This window comes from Salmo salar, chromosome ssa15 (assembly GCF_905237065.1).
Source record: "Salmo salar chromosome ssa15, Ssal_v3.1, whole genome shotgun sequence".
Lineage (NCBI taxonomy): Eukaryota > Metazoa > Chordata > Actinopteri > Salmoniformes > Salmonidae > Salmo > Salmo salar.
In genome coordinates, this window is record NC_059456.1 from 26,180,564 (window position 1) to 26,200,421 (window position 19,858).

Here is a 19,858-nt window from a genome sequence, read left to right on the forward strand (position 1 = left end):
CTGTGTAAACACAGCCATAGAGCTATGTTCATTTGCATTGCAAATCGAATATGATGAGTGATTTTGCTTTAACTACACACAGCCAAACTAGGACTAGCTCCTATGGTCTGCACCTGACAACAATCCAAGATATATATATCGGAGGGAGCACTGATTTGTTCTCTAATCCACACACAGGGCAGAAAACAAAGGGTGCATTTACACATGCCGCCAAATCTTTTCACCCTATAATTGGTCTCTTGACCAATCAAATCAGCTCTTTTGCCAATAATTGGGCATAGATCAGAATTGGGTTGCCTATGTAAATGCAACCATAGAGCCATGTTCAATTGCATTGTAAATTGTATATGATGAGTGGTTTTGCTGTAACTACACTGTCGATATGAGACATTTTTAGGATAAACAATAGTTGATGGTCATGATTCAGCAATTGATTGCATGAAATGAAAAATTAAATAAACAACATTGATAATAAAGATGCTCACCAACCAAGTGTGGTGTTTTGCAAACTTATTTCATCTATCACCATGCAGGTAGGTAGCTAGAGAAGGCTTGGCCTACTATGTTAGATTTGACTAGGTGGTATACAACTACGGTCAAAAGTGACTTTTCGTAGCAGGTTGGAGAACTTACGCAGAGGGTTAGGATAATTAGGTTAAGGTTAGGAAAGGTTAGCAAAAATGCTCAAATTCTCCCCCAACATGCAACTTTGGCTGCGTTTACACAGACAGATACATTTGGATCATTTTTTTCTTTTTTTTACCACTAATTGGTCTTTTGAACAATTAGATCAGCTCTAATGCCAATAATTGGGCAAAAGATCAGAATTAGGCTGCTTGTGTAAATGCGGCCTTTCACAAACTGTATCCCATCTAGCCAATCGCATCAACAACAAAAAAATTGAGAACTGATCTGATTGGCTAAAATACCAATTAGTGGGAAAAAAGATTAGAATTGGGCTGCCTGTCTAAATGCAGCCTGTTGGCCAGGTGGCCATGTTGACTAGATAATTGATTACTGGTAGTTGCTTGTTTGTACCTGGTGCTCTGACGGAAATGCTGCCCCCCGTTGCTATCGGTGGTTAGTAGCTAGCAAAAAGGCGGAGAAAGTGTGCGCGCGCCAAAGTGTTTTTGTTTACAAATTCGCCATGGCCCAAAGTATTGAAGGTAAGTTACAAGTAAATGTAGGTAGTTAGGTAATGTAGTTGCTACAAACAGTTATGGCTAGATAGTGAGTTTACTCATTCAATTTCACACCCTAGTTCTATGCTTGCTTGTGTTGGCTAAACTGGCTTTAGTAAGCTATTTAGCGGTGCACACTAAGTTACTCAATATTTCAGTTTCAAACGAAATCCTGTAGTCACACAATTATCCAACCTTTTACACCATGTTTTGCAAACTTGTTGATGGTCTGCAGGTGACAGACGCAGGTCGGGTCAGATGCAAGAGTCTTGCCAATGCCAGAGTCCCCATGACAATGATAATGTGGTCATGCACGACCCTGAATGCAGCATTATACTGGAACTAGATTCTTCAGAATCATCTGAGGAATCTTCAGAAGAAGACATTGTGAAGGCAAGGCTTTGATTTAGTTATTGCCGGTGTTCTAGCAAACTCGCCAGGTTACCTGCTCAGGAGAATGGCACTAAAGGCCGATGGTGGTGTATCTCTCATTCAAATTGCTTTGCCTTACGTACATTTTTCTAAGATGCTATACTTGTTAATAAACCCATCGCTTTCCCCTTGCTAGTGTTCTGCAGAGACAGAGGTTGTAGGCCCAGCCAATGCAGCCATGGAACTGGAAAGGAGGATTGAGGAGATGAGGAGGCGAAATGACGCTTTGCTGAAACGGTTCAATGTAAGTGTATCAGTAGCTAGTGCAGCGCCCAGACTGAAACTGATATCATACAAAGGTAAACCCTATACATCGATATGCTACTATTTTGAAAAGGTTTAGTTAAGGAATTTGAAACTGAAGCCTTTCATCATGTTACCTACAAAGCAGGATGCAAATGGTCACTGAATTGGTTACCTTTACATTTTCCTCATGTCTTTGGCTGTATTGAGGCCTCAGATATAGTCACCTCACCTAAGTCACATGACATGTCTCATTCTTCATAGGAAGTTGAGGAGGACAGGAGAAGGGCTGAGCTTAGGGGGGCAGCCCTGCTGCCCAAAAGCACCAAACTGGTCAAAACCAGTTATTCAGCTCCTACCACTGACGTGTCGGACCAGTGGGAGAGCCTCACCATCACCGTAATGAACCAGGTGCCAACCCAGGTGTTTCCTGTGCAGCCCACTTGGGGGAGACATTGCACTTCTCACTTGCTACTCGACTGCAAGGAAACATAAGAAAGCAGTAACCTGAGTCATGAAATTAATTGAAATGGATTGAAAGATTCCCAAAGTTGACCTGGATTCATCCAGTTGATCGCACCCCCACCCCTGCTGATAATAATACGGGATAACTTGTAGTTACAGTATCAACATTGCTCTTCCCATAATCTCTGTTGATGGGGTGACATTGCTGGTGACATAGTTTTCCCTCTGAAAATTAATAATGCTTTTTACCATCTAATATCCCCTCTCCTATGTGTCATATGGAGAAGGACTCCCGTTTGGTGGCAAGACGGTCTAATGGAGGCAGAAGGCAGGCCAAATCACGGAGGTTGGAGGACCGCCTGGAAAAGAGATGTGGGGAGGAGAAAAACATTTTGGAGGAAAGGCAGCTGATAATCTGCACTATAGACAACGGTGAGGTAAGTTCTGTCCACTATGACATGGACTCTGCTGTCATTGACAAGGGTTTAAGCGTTAAATGAGTGATTTTTGGTGTTGCTCAAGAAACATACAGGCAATAAAATATTGACAAGGAAGGTCCATCCCCGCTCTCATGAGTAGGAAATTACCCTTGAAAAAGAGGCTGTCTATTGACTAATGTGAGGTTGACGTCAATGTTTGTCGTTTTGAGTGTTTGTGAAGCTTAGCGCTTCTTCTAATGTGTCTCTGGAAATGTAGATGAATGCGACGTAAAACCTTTTCATGCGGCCCTGTCTGCTAAAACATGAACATGTTCGTCAGCTTTCAGTGCAGCGCTCAAACTGAAGTGATTTTTCACAGCATCTCTGGTATATATGACAATAAAAAATATATATATTGACGTCATATCCCTCTTGAACCCGCCTGCCATTGAGCTTCATGGGTCGTGTCCCAATCCAATAGACCTAGCTTCCTTTTCCCCCTTGGGAAATGTTACGCAAGAAAAGGTTTACACTATTAACTGATATTTCAGACTCGTGACCATTTTCTACTCGTGTTTCTATAACAGCTGTCTTTGATCCCCATGGAATGCTGAGAAACCACTCACAGGCAGAGCACAGTGCCCTGTAGGCTGCCAAGTGAAATGAAAGCAGCATGTCATCCACTAGGCCGAACTGCATAGCACGCTATCCCATGCTAACTGGTAGGAGCTAGTGCTCTGCCATGTAGTGTACTATATGGGAAGCTACTATAGGGCCTACAGCTATATCATAGGGCCAGCAGTAGTATACACTACTGTGGAACCCACTGTACATCAGTTGTGTGTAGTCCTGTTGAGAATTTGAACTTGATATTGGATTTATAGGCAGCTAGTGGTGCTCTTGGCACTTAACATTGTATGGGGAATACTCTCCTCATCCACCGCTAATGTGATGTACCCACCTGGATGATGCCATGGCAGCCATTTTGTGCCAGAAAACGCTCCACCACACATCAGGATGGTGTTTATTATGGCACAGTGTGGCAAATTGTTTTGCAATGGGGAAACTAGTGTTTCTTATTGGACAAGATCACAGTACGTCCCCATTTTACTGTTTTGAAGCATTTTCTACCCTTTTTTTGGTCCTTTTTGAGCACGGCCCAGACAAGGCCACAGTACATAAATGCCCCACTTTTAGAAACTTGAGTAACTGGCTGTGACAGTGGAATTGGGCTGGAATGGAAGCTCAGGGATGGATGTCAATCTGACCTCTATTCAACTGCAGCGGTGTTACTATTTATTCCCCATGGGGATTGTTGTTGGACTAGTTGAATAGATCCCTGTGGAGGCATGTTACCGCCATAATCTTATTGCAAAATGTGTTGTCGAATGGTCGTCCTTGTTTACTATGCCTTGATTAACACAGTAGGCCTAGTGTTTGATGGTGCACATTGTTCACTTTTAATATGATGCAATATAGGAAGGATGAATGAATCATCCTGGCGGTGATGAATTTAAGTTGTCCTGTCTTTTCAATATTTTGACATTGGTACACTGTGCTGTGGTTCCTGGACTGTGGTTCCTATCTTGTCCACTTGAGTGTGCTGTTGTACACTGAGCAGGTTTCTCCTACTTGTTTGTTTGAATTTGGCCAGGGCTCTTCTACTGTATGTATTGACCCATGTTTTAGTCATATGTTAATTTACCCATGTAGCAGCTTTTTAATGAAGTTTATTTTATTTCTTGAATTCTACTTTTCACTTATTAAAGTGCATGATCAGAAGCTATTAAATGTCAAATGGACCAACAACTAGTGCCTCTTGTTCTGTTGGGCAGCTGTGGAGCCCTCTCCACAAAACAAAAATCTAAGCTGCTACGTCACATGTCTCCCCCACTGAGACTGAAGTCTCTCTCAGTTTCCTGAGCGATAACAATTAGGCCTGATTACACCCACCGGTCAAGACATGACGCAGAATTCACTGCTGGCCATAATCTGCCGACTGATATACACGGGTATAAATGTGCGTAGACCATACATGTCACACTAGGCCTAGCAGTGTTCACTTTAATTTTATAGTACATACCCTGTTACTATAATGGGCCTATATCATGCCAAGTTCAGAGTGTTGTCGATGGAAATCTTATAATGATTCTATGTATTGCATACTGTTGAATCCATAGGCTAAAGCTTATGGATTCAACAGTGTCCTGGTATGTGTTGTGGTCTGTTGGGTTGTTCTGAACAAGCCTCTCGGTTATACAGCCCTGTAGGTTGCTGGTGCCATCTACCACCTTCTGATGTTTGGGCAAATCTTTGTGAGGCCCGACTCCGAACTTGAGATATGCGCATTTAATTCCAAACCCACGTGTAGGCTAAATCATGCATTGATGTCAATGGGAGATGTCTCATGTTAGGCTTGAGGCCTATGATCACAGGTTGATTGTAGGGAGGGGCCAGGCTTTGATGGACAGCAAATCATTCTGTAGCGAAGGCCAACTGTTTTCATTTGGTAGGTGCTGAGCTTTCTCATTGGTGTGTTGCTTTGTATACTGACATCAAGCAAATTCCCACACTGCACACCACATGCTGTAACTACCCATAGGGGAAAGGGGATACCTAGTCAATTGCGCAACTAATTGCATTCAACTGAAATGTGTCTTCTGCATTTAACCCAACCCCTCTGAATCGAAGAGGTGCGGGAGACTTCCTTAATCGACATCCATGTCATCGGCTCCCAGGGAGCAGTTGTTGCTGGGGGTATACTGCCTTGCTCAAGGGCAGAACGGCAGATTTTTCCACCTTGTCGGCTCGGGGATTCAAAACCAGCGACCTTTCGGTTGCTGGCCCAACGCTTCTAACAGCTAAGGTACCTGCTGCCAAGTCTTCCAGTCGTTGTGTTAGTTAACATTGGCTCGAGAAACTACCTCGAACTTGCTGTCTTAATAAAACAGTTTTGTACCACCACCACTTAGGATGTTGTACACAATTACTTTTTTTGGTGGGGGGATAGGAATCTCTGTCATGTCTTATGACAAACTTGGGCAAGTACATTTATTTGATTCCCTACTAAGTTAAATACATCTCTTGAATTCTGTTTTGTCTGTATTCCTGATTCATCATTCTGCCCCCACAGCCTAGTAACATAACATAAGCACGCTCTAAGGCCACAAGACTGTATACCTCCTGCTATGCTCTCAACATGAGGATCTGTACAAACAAAGTAATGGGACTTGTTAATGGAGATGAATTATGGGGTATGACGGGGCCACCCTAGTCTCTGGGGATTGTGACTAACTGACGCTCGCATGTGCACAAACGCCTTCTGGTGTTTCTTGGGAACAAATGACACTACCCCTGTCGTGACGATCAATCGAAGTCTTTTTCCAGGGGATAGGTGTGACACACACATGGAAGCGCACGGCACCAAGTCTGCCTTTTTATTCTACAGGTTATGCAACAGGGGCGTTGTCTGCCTCTACGGACACTGCGCACACACACCCACACCGCGACCCAGGAGGAAGAGGGAAATTGAAAGCACTAGTTGCTGTGGGAGCCTGGTGAGGCCTGGGAGCGAGAGTGGTAATCCGCCAACTGTCCCTAGGGCTGGGCAATATCGTGTATATACCGGTATGGATTCACATACTGGTATGAATGTTTAGTAAATAAATAAAAGTTCAACAAATTGGACTAATTCACTGTCAGTTTTGTTCTCGTCTGGTTGAGTATAAAACAGAGTGGAGAACCCAGTAAAACCACTTCATATGTCATCCTAGGGTCCTTGCCCTACTCTTAAAAAATATTTAAGAACTTCACAAACATGAAATACCGCCATACTATTAAATGTTGTGATATGATATTCTGGCCATATCGCCCAGCCCTAAGTGTCCCTCATGCTGTCCCCCAGCACTAATGGAAAATACCCCCCTCCAAATCTCAGGAGATGGGCAGCCCATCATGCAACAAAATTTCTCATCTCTCTCCCTCCATGCTTTTATCTCGACACATTCCAGATTTCTCCCTAGCCCTGCTCTCTTTGGTTTTCTTTTCTCTCCCTGAAGTCCTCCTTTTTAAACTGAAATATGACCACTTTTTAGCTGTAACAAGAGGGAAGTGAAAGGGATTTGCTATCCAAACATCAGGGCTGCAGTGTTCACCCAGGGGGAAAAGAACTGAATGTTGTAGCTAGAGCCAAACCAATTCCTCTGTCCACATGTCAAAGGCTTGTCTGCTCTACGTTATGTTTCTATCTGAACGCCCTACTGAAGACTAACCAGCTGTTTCCTGCCTGTGTTACATCCCCTCCACCCCTCTTTCCTTAGGGATAAGAATTGGAAATATCTACTCTTTCCCAGCCGCCAACTCTTATCTCCCAGGCACTGAGCCCTAGACCAGTGGTTTTTAAACCTGTCCTCTGGGACCCTTTTTTTTTTGTAGCCCTTAACTAGGTCACTTGAATGTCCTATTCAAGGGCTTGATTACAGTAGTCAAGTTGAATCATGTGTGCTAGCTGTGGCATAGTTAAAATATGTTGAACGGCTCGGGATACCCAAGGAGAGGCTTGAATACCCCTGTCTTAGACCACAGTGCTTACGGTCCTAGTTAATCGTCCGTGACTAGGGTTGTGTTCATTAAGGCTAGCAAAAGAGAACATTTTAAAATGCTTTACAACATAAATCAAAAATAGGCATTCCTTATTGGGCAAGCCCTGGTAGTCCCTCCCAGTTTCAGTCAGTTTTCTTCCATTTGATGCCCAATGAACACGACCCAGGCTATGTGTGGGATTTTATGGTTGGCCTCAGAGGATATATTTGTCCTTGTTGCCAAATTACTAACCCCTCAAATATAATTTTTCACATGCTTGGTAAACCGGTGTAGACTAATAGTGAAATGCTTACTTACAGACCCTTCCCAACAATGTAGAGAAATAATACAAAAATAACACAAGGAACAAGTTATCAATACACAACGGTAACTTGGCTAGATGCACAGGGTACCAGTACCGAGTCGATGTGCAGGAGTACGAGGTAAATGTGTACATTAGGGCTGTCCATGAAACATGATGATTTTTTTTTTTCTTCTTTTCTTCCATATAGTGACACACCCCATGTTTAAATAAAATCAACTGTATGTAGGCTACTGAGCTTGTCAGATAGTTTAAGCACTGATTTAAAATTGAAGATGCACAAATTACTAAAGGAGCCAGAGATCAATATCGCCTAATCAGAACGGGGGGAAAACTGAACTTGAAACATTGTATCAACTGTTAACTTGGTTTGCCCAGAAGCTAGCGCATACTTGCGATATTGTATTCATACTTCCGATATTGTATTGAAGCTCATGCAGTTTTTTTCTCCAGTAATTGCATGTGCGCCAATAGAATGGAGGGTAGAGGCAGTTTATCCACTCGCCAACGTAGTCTGTTCAGGTAGCCCGCACAACGCCTCGCTAGCGCAGTCGACGCAGAGTGTCGGGAATTTGGTCCGGGAATAATTATATATATATATATATATATATTACTGCTCAAAAAAAATAAAGGGAACACTTAAACAACACAATGTAACTCCAAGTCAATCACACTTCTGTGAAATCAAACTGTCCACTTAGGAAGCAACACTGACAAAATTCACATGCTGTTGTGCAAATGGAATAGACAACAGGTGGAAATTATAGGCAATTAGCAAGACACCCCCAATAAAGGAGTGGTTCTGCAGGTGGTGACCACAGACCACTTCTCAGTTTCTATGCTTCCTGGCTGATGTTTTGGTCACTTGAATGCTGCCGGTGCTTTCACTCTGGTGGTAGCATGAGACGGAGTCTACAACCCACACAAGTGGCTCAGGTAGTGCAGCTCATCCAGGATGGCACATCAATGCGAGCTGTTGCAAGAAGGTTTGCTGTGTCTGTCAGCATAGTGTCCAGAGCATGGGGGCGCTACCAGGAGACAGGCCAGTACATCAGGAGACGTGGAGGAGGCCAACAACCCAGCAGCAGGACCGCTACCTCCGCCTTTGTGCAAGGAGGAGCACTGCCAGAGCCCTGCAAAATGACCTCCAGCAGGCCACAAATGTGCATGTGTCTGCTCAAACGGTCAGAAACAGACTCCATGAGGGTGGTATGAGGGCCCGACGTCCACAGGTGGGGGGTGTGCTTACAGCCCAACACCGTGCAGGACGTTTGGCATTTGCCAGAGAACACCAAGATTGGCAAATTCGCCACTGGCGCCCTGTGCTCTTCACAGATGAAAGCAGGTTCACACTGAGCACGTGACAGACGTCTGGTCTGTCATTTCCTTTTAATACTTTATCGTTTTAGTTGTCTGTGGAGCATTGTGCCTGAGGGCTGACGCTGTATTCTGCCTATCAGCACAAAAGTCAACGTCAAATGCATTTTGACGGTAGATTCAGTTTACGAATTGGAAATGGGGGGGGGGGGGGGGGGGGAATCTTACTTAATTTTTTTTGTAAAAATGTACGTACCCCACCATGGCTTAGCCCCACTCCATAAGTTGTACTTACTGTATGTTGGTCTGCTGGTGAGTGTATCCCTACACAAGTTTCCCACAGTCAGCAGAGCAAGGAGAGGGAGCACGTAAAGAACACACATCGTGTAGATCACTGTAAACTGAGCCTTCAGAGACCTAATGGTCTTGCCAAGAAAGAAGCCTTGATTAGAAAATGGAACACCTGGAAAAATCTTCCATTTTAATATAGAGATGTGTTGGTGTTTCAAGAGTTTCTCCCTAAGTGAAACGCTCATTGATCCCAAGGGTAGTTTACGTATGGTTGAACTTTAAGGCGCAGGGAAATTCCAAAAGTACCCTAGTAAATTATTTAAAGGTCCAATGAAGACATTTTTTAAATATAGATATATACTGCCAAATTCTCTAAAATGACGTTAAGAGGTGGGTTATGGTAGAGAAATTAACAGGACAATTTCTGGCAACAGCTCTGGTGGACATTCCTGCAGTCAGCATGCCAATTGCGCACACTCCCTCAACTTGAGACATTTGTGGCATTGTGTTGACACAACTGCATATTTTGTAGTGACCTTTTATTGTCCCCAGCACAAGGTGCACCTGTGTAATCATGCTGTTAATCAGCTTCTTGATATGCCACACTTGTCAGCTGGATGGATGGATTATCTTGGCAAATGAGAAATGATCACTAACAGGGATGTTAACAAATGTGTGCATATGGAACATTTCTGGGATCTTTTATTTCAGCTCATGAAACATGGGACCAACACTTTACATGTTGAGTTTTTTTCTATTTTTGTTCAGTATAATTTACTGCCTGGTGACTAGACAGGCCAAAACTCCATCCCACCAAAACGGGCAGAAAGTCAAACCTCTCTTACACTAAAAGGGCATTATCATTGTCACAGTATTATTCCAAACTCGGTGTGGAAATATACATGTTACGAATGTTACAAAAAATTAGGAACACCTTTCTAATGTTGAGTTGCACCCCTGGTTTGCCCTCGGAACAGACTCAATTCATTATGGCATGGAATCTACAAGATGCCAAGTGTTCCACAGGGCTGGCCCATGTTGACTCCAATGCCTCGCCTGGTTCACAAACTACTTCTGAGTTCAGTGTGTCAAATCGGAGGGCCTGTTGTCTGGACTTTTGGCAGTCTATGGGGTGCCACAGGGTTCAATTCTTAGGCCGACTCTTCTCTGTATATATCAATGACGTCGCTCTTTCTGCAGGTGTGTTTTTTTTTGTTTTTTTTTTAAATCAACCTCTATGCAGACGACACCATTCTGTATTCATCTGGCCCTTCTTTGGACACTGTGCTAACAAACCTCCAAACAAGCTTTAATGTCATACAACACTCCTTCCGTGTCCTCCAACTGCTTTTAAATGCTAGTAAAACTAAGTGCATGCTCTTCAACCAATCGCTGCCCGCCCACCTAGCACCATTCTGGACGGTTCTGACTTAGAATATGTGGACAACTATAAATATGAAGGTGTCTGACTAGACTGTAAACTCTCCTTCCAGACTCGTATTAAACATCTCCAATCCAAAATTAAATCTAGAATTGGCTTGCTATTTTGCAAAAAAAAGCCTCCTTCACTCATGCTGCCAAACATACCCTTGTAAAACTGACTATCCTGCCGATCCTTGACTTCGGCGATGTCATTTACAAAATAGCCTCACACTCCACTAAGCAAATTGGATGCAGTCTATCAGCCTGCCATCCGTTTCGTCATCAAGGCCCCATATACTACCCACCATTGCTACCTGTATGCTCTCGTTGGCTGGTCCTCGCTATATATTCGCTGCCAAACCCACTGGCTCCAGGTCATCTATAAGTCTATGCTAGGTAAAGCTCCGCCTTCTCAGCTCACTGGTCACCATAGCAACATCCACCCATAGCACGTGCTCCAGCAGGTATATTTCAATGGTCATCCCTAATGCCAACACCTCCTTTGGCTGCATTTCCTTCCAGTTCTCTGCTGCCAATGACAGGAACGAATTACAAAAATCACTGAAGTTGGAGACTTATAACTCCCTCGCTAACTTCAAGCATTGGCTGTCGGAGCAGCTCACCGATCGCTGTACACAGCCCATATGTAAATAGCCCATCCAACTACCTACCTCATCCCCTTATTTTTTCTGCTCTTTTGCACACCAGTATTTCTACTTGCACATCTCACTCCAGTGTTAATTGCTGAAATTAATTACTTCGCCACTATGGCCTATTTTATTGCCTGTCCTCCTTACTTCATTTGCACACACTGTATACAGATTTTCTATTGTTGTATTGACTGTATGTTTGTTTACCCCATGTGTGTAACTGGTTTTTTTTTTGTTGCACTGCTTTGCTTTATCTTGGCCAGGTCGCAGTTGTAAGTGAGAACTTGTTCTCAACTGGCCTACCTGGTTAAATAAAGGTAAATAAATGCTTCCCACAGTTGTCAATTTGGCTGGATGTCCTTTTGGGTGGTGGACCATTCTTGATACACACACGGGAAACTGAGTGTGGAAAAATCCAGCAGCATTGCAGTTCTTGACACACACCGGTGCACCTGGCACCTACTACCATACCCTGTTCAAAAGGCACGGCACACATACACAGTCCATGCCTCAAGGCGTTTTCACGCTCAACAGTTTCCTTTGTTACAAGAATGGACATCCAGCCAACTTGACACAACTGTGGGAAGCATTGGAGTCAACATGGGCCAGCATCCCTGTGGAATGCTTTTGACACATTGTACACTCCATGCCTCGACGAATTGAGGCTGTTCATAGGACAAAAGCGGGTGCAACTCAATATTACGGTGTTCCTAATGTTTTGTACACAGTATATGAAAACTGCAGATGTTTGAGCAACATCAGCAAAACTACAAATGGGTGTTGTACTACTCCCAACTGATCAGCAACGGCAGTGGTGAACACAGAGCTAACATTAATATGCATGTCAATCTCTTCTGGCTCAAAGTGGAGGAGGGATTGACTTCATCACTTCTTGTATTTGTGAGCGGTATTGACATGTTGAATGCACCAAGCTGACGGTTTTGAACTACTGGTACACAGCTCGGACAGCCATGCATGCATGCATACCCCACAAGACATGCCACAAGAGGTCTCTTCAGTCCCCAAGTCCAGAACAGACTGGGAGGTGCACAGTACTACATAGAGCCATGACTACATGGAACTCTATTCCACCACATCAAGTAACTCATGCCAACAGTACAATGTAGATATACAAAAGTACACCTTATGGAACAGCGGGACTGTGAAGCAGCACAGACACATGCATACAAACGCACCATACACACATGTAGACATGGATTTTGTGTTAAAGATATGTGGTAGAGGCGCACACTTAATATGTTGTGAAATCTGTGAATGTAATGTTTTAACATGTATAACTGCCTTAATTTTGCTGGACCCCAGGAAGAGTAGCTGCTGACTTAGATCCCTAATAAATACAAACTCCCAGGTGCTGTTCTCTACTGTGAGCAAGCTTCTCCAACCTACCTCAGCCTCCTCAGAATGGTGCCGTCAATACCTGTGCTTCTTCCAAATTTCAATATTGGAAACGACAACATCCTGTCCTCTCCAGCCCCTGTAGGTGATCTACCCAGTTCCTTCGATCCCTGAGTCAAGGTTCTCCTCCACAGTTACTGCAGCTGATGTAACAAGCTGGTTAGGACAATGAGGCTCACCACTTGCTCACTAGACCCTATCCCAACTTCCCTGCTTACCTGCTCTGGTGCCTTCACAGAAATCAACCAGTCCCTCACCACTGTATGTGCCCCCCCCCCCCAGCTCAAACGCCACAGTCACACCAGTAGTTAAACAGTCCAGAGAAATAATTTTTTTGCTCTTACCCAAATAGTTGTTGACTTGTCCTTTTATTTACAGTTGTGGCCAAAGCATACAGTGCATTCGGAAAGTATTCAGACCCCTTCCCTTTTTCCACATTTTGTTACGTTACAGCCTTATTCTGAAATGGATTAAATAAATTGAAATCCTCCGCAATCTACACACATACCCCATAATGACAAAGTGAAAACAGGTTTTTAGAAATGATATAAAACACATGGTAACACCCATCTCACTTATTTTTTTATGCTTGGAACATGACATCATCCCTTTTGGCTTACACAGGCCCGTAGGTGATTTGTCCAGCAGTTTTCTTTTTTTTTTCCCCACTTAAATTCTCAGGTGGAGAAGGAGCCTAGGAGAGACATGGGCTCAGGAGTGCACACTGCACACACGCTATGTAGCAAGCCAACCAATCCACAGCTGGTGTTTTAGTTGTATATGCATTTTGCTTTCTCGCCAGTCACTACTTTTTCAAATTGTTGTTTGTAAGAGTTGGTCTGCTGGCTGTTTTTAGAAGCAGTTAGCTAGCATGCTAATATTAGCTATCGCGGTTAACTTAGCTAGCTGGCTATCCAAAAAGAAAGCAAGTCTAAGCAGATTCTTCACTAGTCCTTCCATTGCCTTCAATTTTAAATATTGTGATTTGTAGCTAAAAGTTGAATGTCAAGAGGAAACCTAGTTAGCTGTTGACTGATAGTCAGGTCCATAATTGTTGGCACTCTTGACAAAGATGAGCTAAAAAAAAAAAAATACTGTGTAATGCAAATGCTGAGATGTATTATCAAAGTATATTTTAGACCGATACAATTGCTCAGATTTTGTTGAACAAGTAATAAGATGAGGGTCAAAATGATTGGCACCCCTGTTTTCAATACTCTAGCACCCTCCACAAGTGAGGATAATGACTGAGCCTTTTTCTAAAATGTTTTGAAATTGCAGAACACATTGGGGGTGATCTTAGATCATTCCTCCACACAGATGCTTTCCAGGTCCTTGATATCCTTTGTCTGCGCTTATGGAATTCCTCAATTCAAACCACAGGTTTTCAATGGGGTTCAAGTCCGCAGACTGAGACAGCCATTGCAAAATGTTGATTTGTCTTAACCATTTCTTTGTATATTTTGGTGTGCTTGATGTTTTGCTGGTAGAGCCACTTGCGGCCAAGTGTCAGCTTCCTGGCAGAGGCAACCAGGTTTTTGGCTAAACTGGTACTTGGTAAAGTTCATGATGCTGTTGACCTTATTAACAAAGGCCACAAGACCGTTGGAAGCAAAATAACAGCGTAACATCAGAGTTCCTCAACTGGCTCCTATTTCTAAGTAATCTCTCTTCATCTCCCAGGATGCAGGAGACTACTGCACAGACCACAGTGGCAGCACATCGGACGTAGAGAGGCGAGAGTACCTACGCTGGAAGAAGAGACGCAACCACTCGATTGTGGAACTGCTCGACCAACACCAGGACGACCTGGCAGTTCACCTACAGAGCAACAAGGAGCAGATGGAACTGCTCAACCAGGACGACCTGGCAGTTCACCTACAGAGCAACAAGGAGCAGATGGAATTGCTCGACCAGGACGACCTGGCAGTTCACCTACAGAGCAACAAGGAGCAGATGGAACTACTCGACCAGGACGACCTGGCAGTTCACCTACAGAGCAACAAGGAGCAGATGGAACTGCTCAACCAGGACGACCTGGCAGTTCACCTACAGAGCAGCAGGGAGCAGCGTAAGAAGGCCCGTTAGCTGGACAATGACACAATTCTCATTTTCTTGTTCAGTTAACCACTGTTTGTATTTGTGCATTGCACTTTATTTCTTGATATTTTCACTGTTAATGTTACAATTTTCTGTACTTTATAAACAATCTGTAAAATGAGCAACCACAAGCTTTGTTTCTCTTTCCTCACACTTTCTCTGACAGAGATAAAGTTAACAGTCTGAATGTACTTGACTTCTCTAATTTCTTATTCTAGCATGATGCCCAGGGGAGATGGACCGCCATGGTCTTTGACTAAAAGTTGTCTTTACTCTGAGTTTTGTATCCAAACCGTAACTTAGTGTGTACGCTGACACAGTTCTGTTTGTGTAATGAAGTGTTCCCTGAATTCCCCTGTTGTAAATGTTATTTTTTTTGTCTGCGTAGCTGATGTGCAATTTGATACACTTTTTGGTTCTTTAAACATTTGACAAAAATAATACTCACCTGGAGAACTGATGTTTACTGACTGTCATGTTAGGTACTATATATGCCAGTGACCCATTTTTGATTGAAACCTCTTAAGGGGCATTTTCATTTGTATAGAGGAAGCAATTTAGTGGTCCTCATTATAGTGGCTGTTCTGATGTCGTTTGACCAGATCAAAGGGGCCTGCGTAACTAGATGCGTTTGACACAAATCCCAAGTCATGGTATCTATATTAGCATTTTTCACACATCCCCAGGGAAAAAACCGAAGCATGGATTGCTGTTTTACCTTGTCCATAGATTGCTTACAGGGTAAGGAAACAAAGTTATTGGGAGAACTATACCATTAATGGATCTGGGTGGGTGGGTAGTGTAGACATTTGTCAGATACTGTAATGACAAGTTGCTTTATGTGCTATCTCTGGTTAATGTTTTTCAATTTAAGTTATTTGAACACCAAACTACCTTGAACATTGTCCCTCGTAGCGAGTGGGGGGGATTTTTTGCGTTGTCACTATGTCCACTTGGCTGACCGTCTGCCAGCTCTGCAAATACAGTATATTGCAACCTAATAAGTACATTCAATTGGGACTAGTACCTAAGTGCATAATACAGTTTAGAATAGCCTACATAAGCTATTCACAACTTTCCCAAGTCACGGTGTGCATCTGGAGTAGTTATTAAACCAACAGATTAGGACGTGCAATTAAATGGTGAGAGGAAGCAAATGAATTCCCAGAAAAGCTTGTTCTCAGACAATACAGTGTGGATGGTTTGGCGGGGGACTATTTTTACTATGGGGTTGGAATGCCTCGCCATATTTGGGAGTAGTAAAGATGACAAATCCTTGTGTTAAATCTTCAACCAAAAGCCTGTTGAAAGCGGACTACAAAATGATTGACTAAAGTGTCGGTATGTTTTATATCAAGGTCAAATGTCTCTAAATCACAATTCCATTTGTTTTATGACAGGTCATTGTCTGGCTTTTAATAACTTCATGGTGTACTTCATGAGGTGTAAAGTCACTTAACAACTTGAAGAGACTTTGTCTTTTGGAAATGGAATAAGCCTGCCTCTGAATTGTTTTGGCCAATGTTGACTTTGGGGTGTCATTGAATTGTTTTGGCTATTGTTTACCCCCATGCTTAGAATAGGCCCAAACATCTTAACAAATATACATCAAACAACTACTTGGCTTCTCTGGGTTAGTCTTCATGACACAAGTGTGAGTGTAAATTGTTCACATCTGTAGAAATTGGCATCAATCACTGAACCGGGCTCTGTGTTGTCCCAATCTCACATGGTATGTAGAACACTGAAAGTATGGTCCCTATAGCCACACGTCATCCTTTTTGAATCCTTTGTGGTTCAGTGTTCCCTAGTGGCATGCAGGGACAGCCCTTGAGACCTTGGCTGGTGGGGGTGGAGTTCCTCTGCAGCTGTGTGCTTGTGTGGGGCTTTGTGTGTATTGTGTTTGCGGGCATCGTTGGGATTATGATGCCTGTAAGTAATTTTGTTTTCACTTCGACACCTGCAGAGATTAGGGCCCTGAAGAGGACAAACGCCTCTGCTGCTAACGCTGTCCACTCTCAATATTATCAGGCTTACGTAAAACCCACCCAATGATTTAAAAATTGATTGCAAAGACCTAGGTGTCCTGATCCTCTTTGCCCTCGTCGACCTACTCTGAATCCATGTATGTATTGGCATCTTTTCACTTGCTGTGCAAACGAAACCATTGCTAGTGGGGCACGATGCTCTTAGGGACTCATGACGTTGTTCTGGTTGCTTCTCCTAGTTGTGTACTGTATGCTGATAGAATCTATGCTAACAGCATGTCTATAAACATGGTATCGCTAAAAAATGAGGGTTAAATGGGAGAACAGTGGCAAGTGTTACTGAGTGGACCGTCCTGGCTAAGTAAATGTAGTAAGAAGTGGTAGTTGCATCACTTGGGGTCCACTCCAAGGAGATACTAGAAGTTGGAAGAGACTGGGCACCATGGCAATTTTCATTTAGTGTCTTTCACTGATCAGTCCTTGAGTAAACAATCTAAACCTTGGAAGAGTCATGCAAGGATGAGGAACCTATTTTTATTATCTGAGAATGTTTTACATCTTATCTGGTTCACAGTCGCCTATCTAATCTACAATCTGTCAGATAAAACCATTAATTATTTACTTGAGAAGGGACAAACACTTTTTTCCTGTGGTTAACTTCCTCCTCGTAATATGGTTAAATATTTGTAATGACCAGTGAGGAGTCCAATGGCTGCTCAGGGGGTGGGGACACAGGCCAAAAACACTCGAAACAAAAGCTCTCAACACTTTGACGACAAAGTAGGAAGCGACTGGATGAAAGAGCTGATGGAGAGTCTCGGTGAAGCGGCAGGCACCACCGGCTCCCAATCGGACGTCTACACTGTGCTGAGAGAACTTATTGCCAAAGTGGAAAATCTGGAGAAGGCAGGTAATGGTGAGTGAGTGACTGAGCACGATATGATGTTCTTGCTACATTTTGTAATATTGTGAATTTCACGAATGGCCGGTACTTCTAAAGCCAAAGTTAATTTCAGTCAGTTTTGGTGTTTGTGTGTGTGTGTTCTTGAAATAATTTACACTTGTTTCCTCACAGAGAGACCTAAGGTGGCTTTCTCAGCATCACTCTTCCCATCATCTCAACACAGAGGGCCCTTTAATATTGACACCACCCTGATATTCACAAATGTTATCACAAACATTGGCCAAGCTTACAACTCTGGAACAGGTAGTTTATTTTACAGCATAATTACTGTTTCTAATTTAATTTATTTTGAATTGTAATATGAGCTCTGAGGGCTTTGATTGTCCGTGACTTTTATATACCTTCGGACATCAAACATGCAAGTCAACTATTCTGTATAAATTGAACCAAAAGGAATTCATGTTTATCACGAGTATGATGCTGAAATGAATGCATCTATTGCATGCATCTCCTCTCTCTGCACTGCAGGTGTCTTTGCTGCACCGGTGAGAGGGGTCTACTACTTCACGTTCACTTGCAATTCTGGGACTACAGGAAAAGTGAATGCGGCACTGTTGAAGAATGGCCAAAATATGGCTGCCGTGATTGAAAAGGGTAATGTTGACAGCATGGGGTCAAATAGTGTAATACTGCAGTTAAATGAAGGTGATCATGTTAACATTATCCTCTGGAGTGACAACAGCATCTATGACAATGGATACAGGAGCACATTCACTGGTGTCCTGCTCTTTCCAATGTGAGGAGAGCATACCATTTGCTTGTTGTATCTATAATGATTGTAAAGTTTTGTAGGAATGTATGTACAATAATCAAACCGTGATGTTCGTCATCCTTCAGGAAATACTGCAGGTGCATTTCTCCAACGTTTATGCAAACAGGATTCTGAAGGTTTTACAAATGTATGATTTATAAAGATGCTTAATCACCAATACAGTAACTGGTTTATCAGATGTCACAGATGCATAGGAATTCCCCCACTAACATATCCAGCACTAACTACAGTTTGCCTGAGCACACTGTACTAGAGCATATGTGTAAGGACCGACGCAAGCGATGAGAAGCAGGTACGGGGAGTCAACACTTAATCAGGAACAAACAGGTAACAGGACAGCGTCAGCACACGGTTAAACATGGACATATGACAATCAATGCAGAAGCAGGGAACAGAGCGGGGAACCAGACAGATATAGGGAAGGTAATGACAGAAGTGATTGAGTCTAGGTGAGTCCAGTAATCGCTGATGCGCGTGACGTGGGGAAGGCAGGTGTGAGTAATGATGATGGCAGGAGTGTGAAGTGCTGGGGAGCCTGGCGCTCGGGGGAAGAGCGGGAGCAGGCGTGACAATATGTTTAGTTGATTTTTTAAACTTTTTTTTTTACTGCTTTTGTAACCAAGGAGCCTCAGAAACTGAATGTACCATGCATACTGCAGCCTCACAGAAAACAGTTTTGTTCACATAACCTGATTTAAAAAAATGCTTTTTGTTCTGTTCTGGAAAATAAAGCAAATATAAGGATCCAACCTACCCATGTCTCAAGAATGTTGTTTTATTTGTTTAATCATTGGTTATAGAGAAACACGTGTATTTCTTGTGTAACCCTCTCACCAGGCTCGAATATGACTCAGTTTCTCAGCAGCATGGGATGTTAGGTGAGAAGGACATCTCCAATAAGAATTCCTATTGTAAACTATCTAGGATTATGACAATAGGGTATTAACTTCAGATGAAATGATTATAGGTTTCTGTTATTGAATCAGGATAAACCATCACATGCATTACATTAAATTGAAACAATTAATGACTCCACCAAGGCAATATACATAACGTTCCATATGTGTATTAAAACATTTTCAAACACAAATACATTTTCAAACACAACATCAAAATAAATAATCCCCAATGAGTCGTGCACAACCCGTGTCCAAATTATTTCAAGTTTGCTTAAATAAACCGTTGGCGCACGTTGGAGCTATAAAAAAAAAATGACGACACCCAAAAATATCCTGAAGCACCTCACGTTGTGGTTACTCACTCCTTGGTAGATATTCCCTCAGCGAAGTATGGCA

The 19,858-nt window shown here is 42.9% G+C and overlaps 2 protein-coding genes across 5 annotated transcripts; both read left to right on the forward strand.

Moving 5' to 3' along the window:
* The first annotated feature begins 943 nt into the window (after nucleotides 1-943).
* On the forward strand, nucleotides 944-14,962 carry LOC106571132 (uncharacterized). Of its 3 annotated transcripts, none has more exons than XM_045695579.1 (6): nucleotides 944-1,166; nucleotides 1,417-1,574; nucleotides 1,750-1,857; nucleotides 2,121-2,267; nucleotides 2,606-2,758; nucleotides 14,423-14,962. In XM_045695579.1, the coding sequence occupies exons 1-6, from the start codon at nucleotides 1,148-1,150 to the stop codon at nucleotides 14,825-14,827; spliced, it is 990 nt and encodes a 329-aa protein (XP_045551535.1). In that variant the 5' UTR covers nucleotides 944-1,147; the 3' UTR covers nucleotides 14,828-14,962. The 3 variants fall into 3 exon arrangements, with proteins under 3 accessions (XP_045551535.1, XP_045551536.1, XP_045551537.1); XM_045695580.1 differs by having other exon boundaries at nucleotides 946-1,166; nucleotides 2,609-2,758; nucleotides 14,423-14,959; XM_045695581.1 differs by lacking the exon at nucleotides 944-1,166 and adding an exon at nucleotides 1,177-1,230.
* Nucleotides 14,963-17,456: 2,494 nt separating this feature from the next.
* On the forward strand, nucleotides 17,457-19,316 carry LOC106571137 (complement C1q-like protein 2). Of its 2 annotated transcripts, none has more exons than XM_045695583.1 (3): nucleotides 17,457-17,737; nucleotides 17,903-18,034; nucleotides 18,260-19,316. In XM_045695583.1, the coding sequence occupies exons 1-3, from the start codon at nucleotides 17,536-17,538 to the stop codon at nucleotides 18,529-18,531; spliced, it is 606 nt and encodes a 201-aa protein (XP_045551539.1). In that variant the 5' UTR covers nucleotides 17,457-17,535; the 3' UTR covers nucleotides 18,532-19,316. The 2 variants fall into 2 exon arrangements, with proteins under 2 accessions (XP_045551539.1, XP_013999325.2); XM_014143850.2 differs by having other exon boundaries at nucleotides 17,462-17,743.
* The last annotated feature ends 542 nt before the right edge of the window (nucleotides 19,317-19,858 follow it).

Excerpts from the sequence above, each read along its gene's own strand:
- LOC106571132 (XM_045695579.1), top strand. Across the intron at positions 1,575-1,749 it reads CAGAAGAAGACATTGTGAAG|TGTTCTGCAGAGACAGAGGT; the intron begins GCAAGGCTTTGA and ends TCCCCTTGCTAG. Across the intron at positions 1,858-2,120 it reads CTTTGCTGAAACGGTTCAAT|GAAGTTGAGGAGGACAGGAG; the intron begins GTAAGTGTATCA and ends CATTCTTCATAG.
- LOC106571137 (XM_014143850.2), top strand. The coding sequence starts at position 17,536 with ATGGCTGCTCAGGGGGTGGGGACACAGGCCAAAAACACTCGAAACAAA. Across the intron at positions 17,744-17,902 it reads TCTGGAGAAGGCAGGTAATG|AGAGACCTAAGGTGGCTTTC; the intron begins GTGAGTGAGTGA and ends GTTTCCTCACAG. Across the intron at positions 18,035-18,259 it reads AGCTTACAACTCTGGAACAG|GTGTCTTTGCTGCACCGGTG; the intron begins GTAGTTTATTTT and ends TCTGCACTGCAG.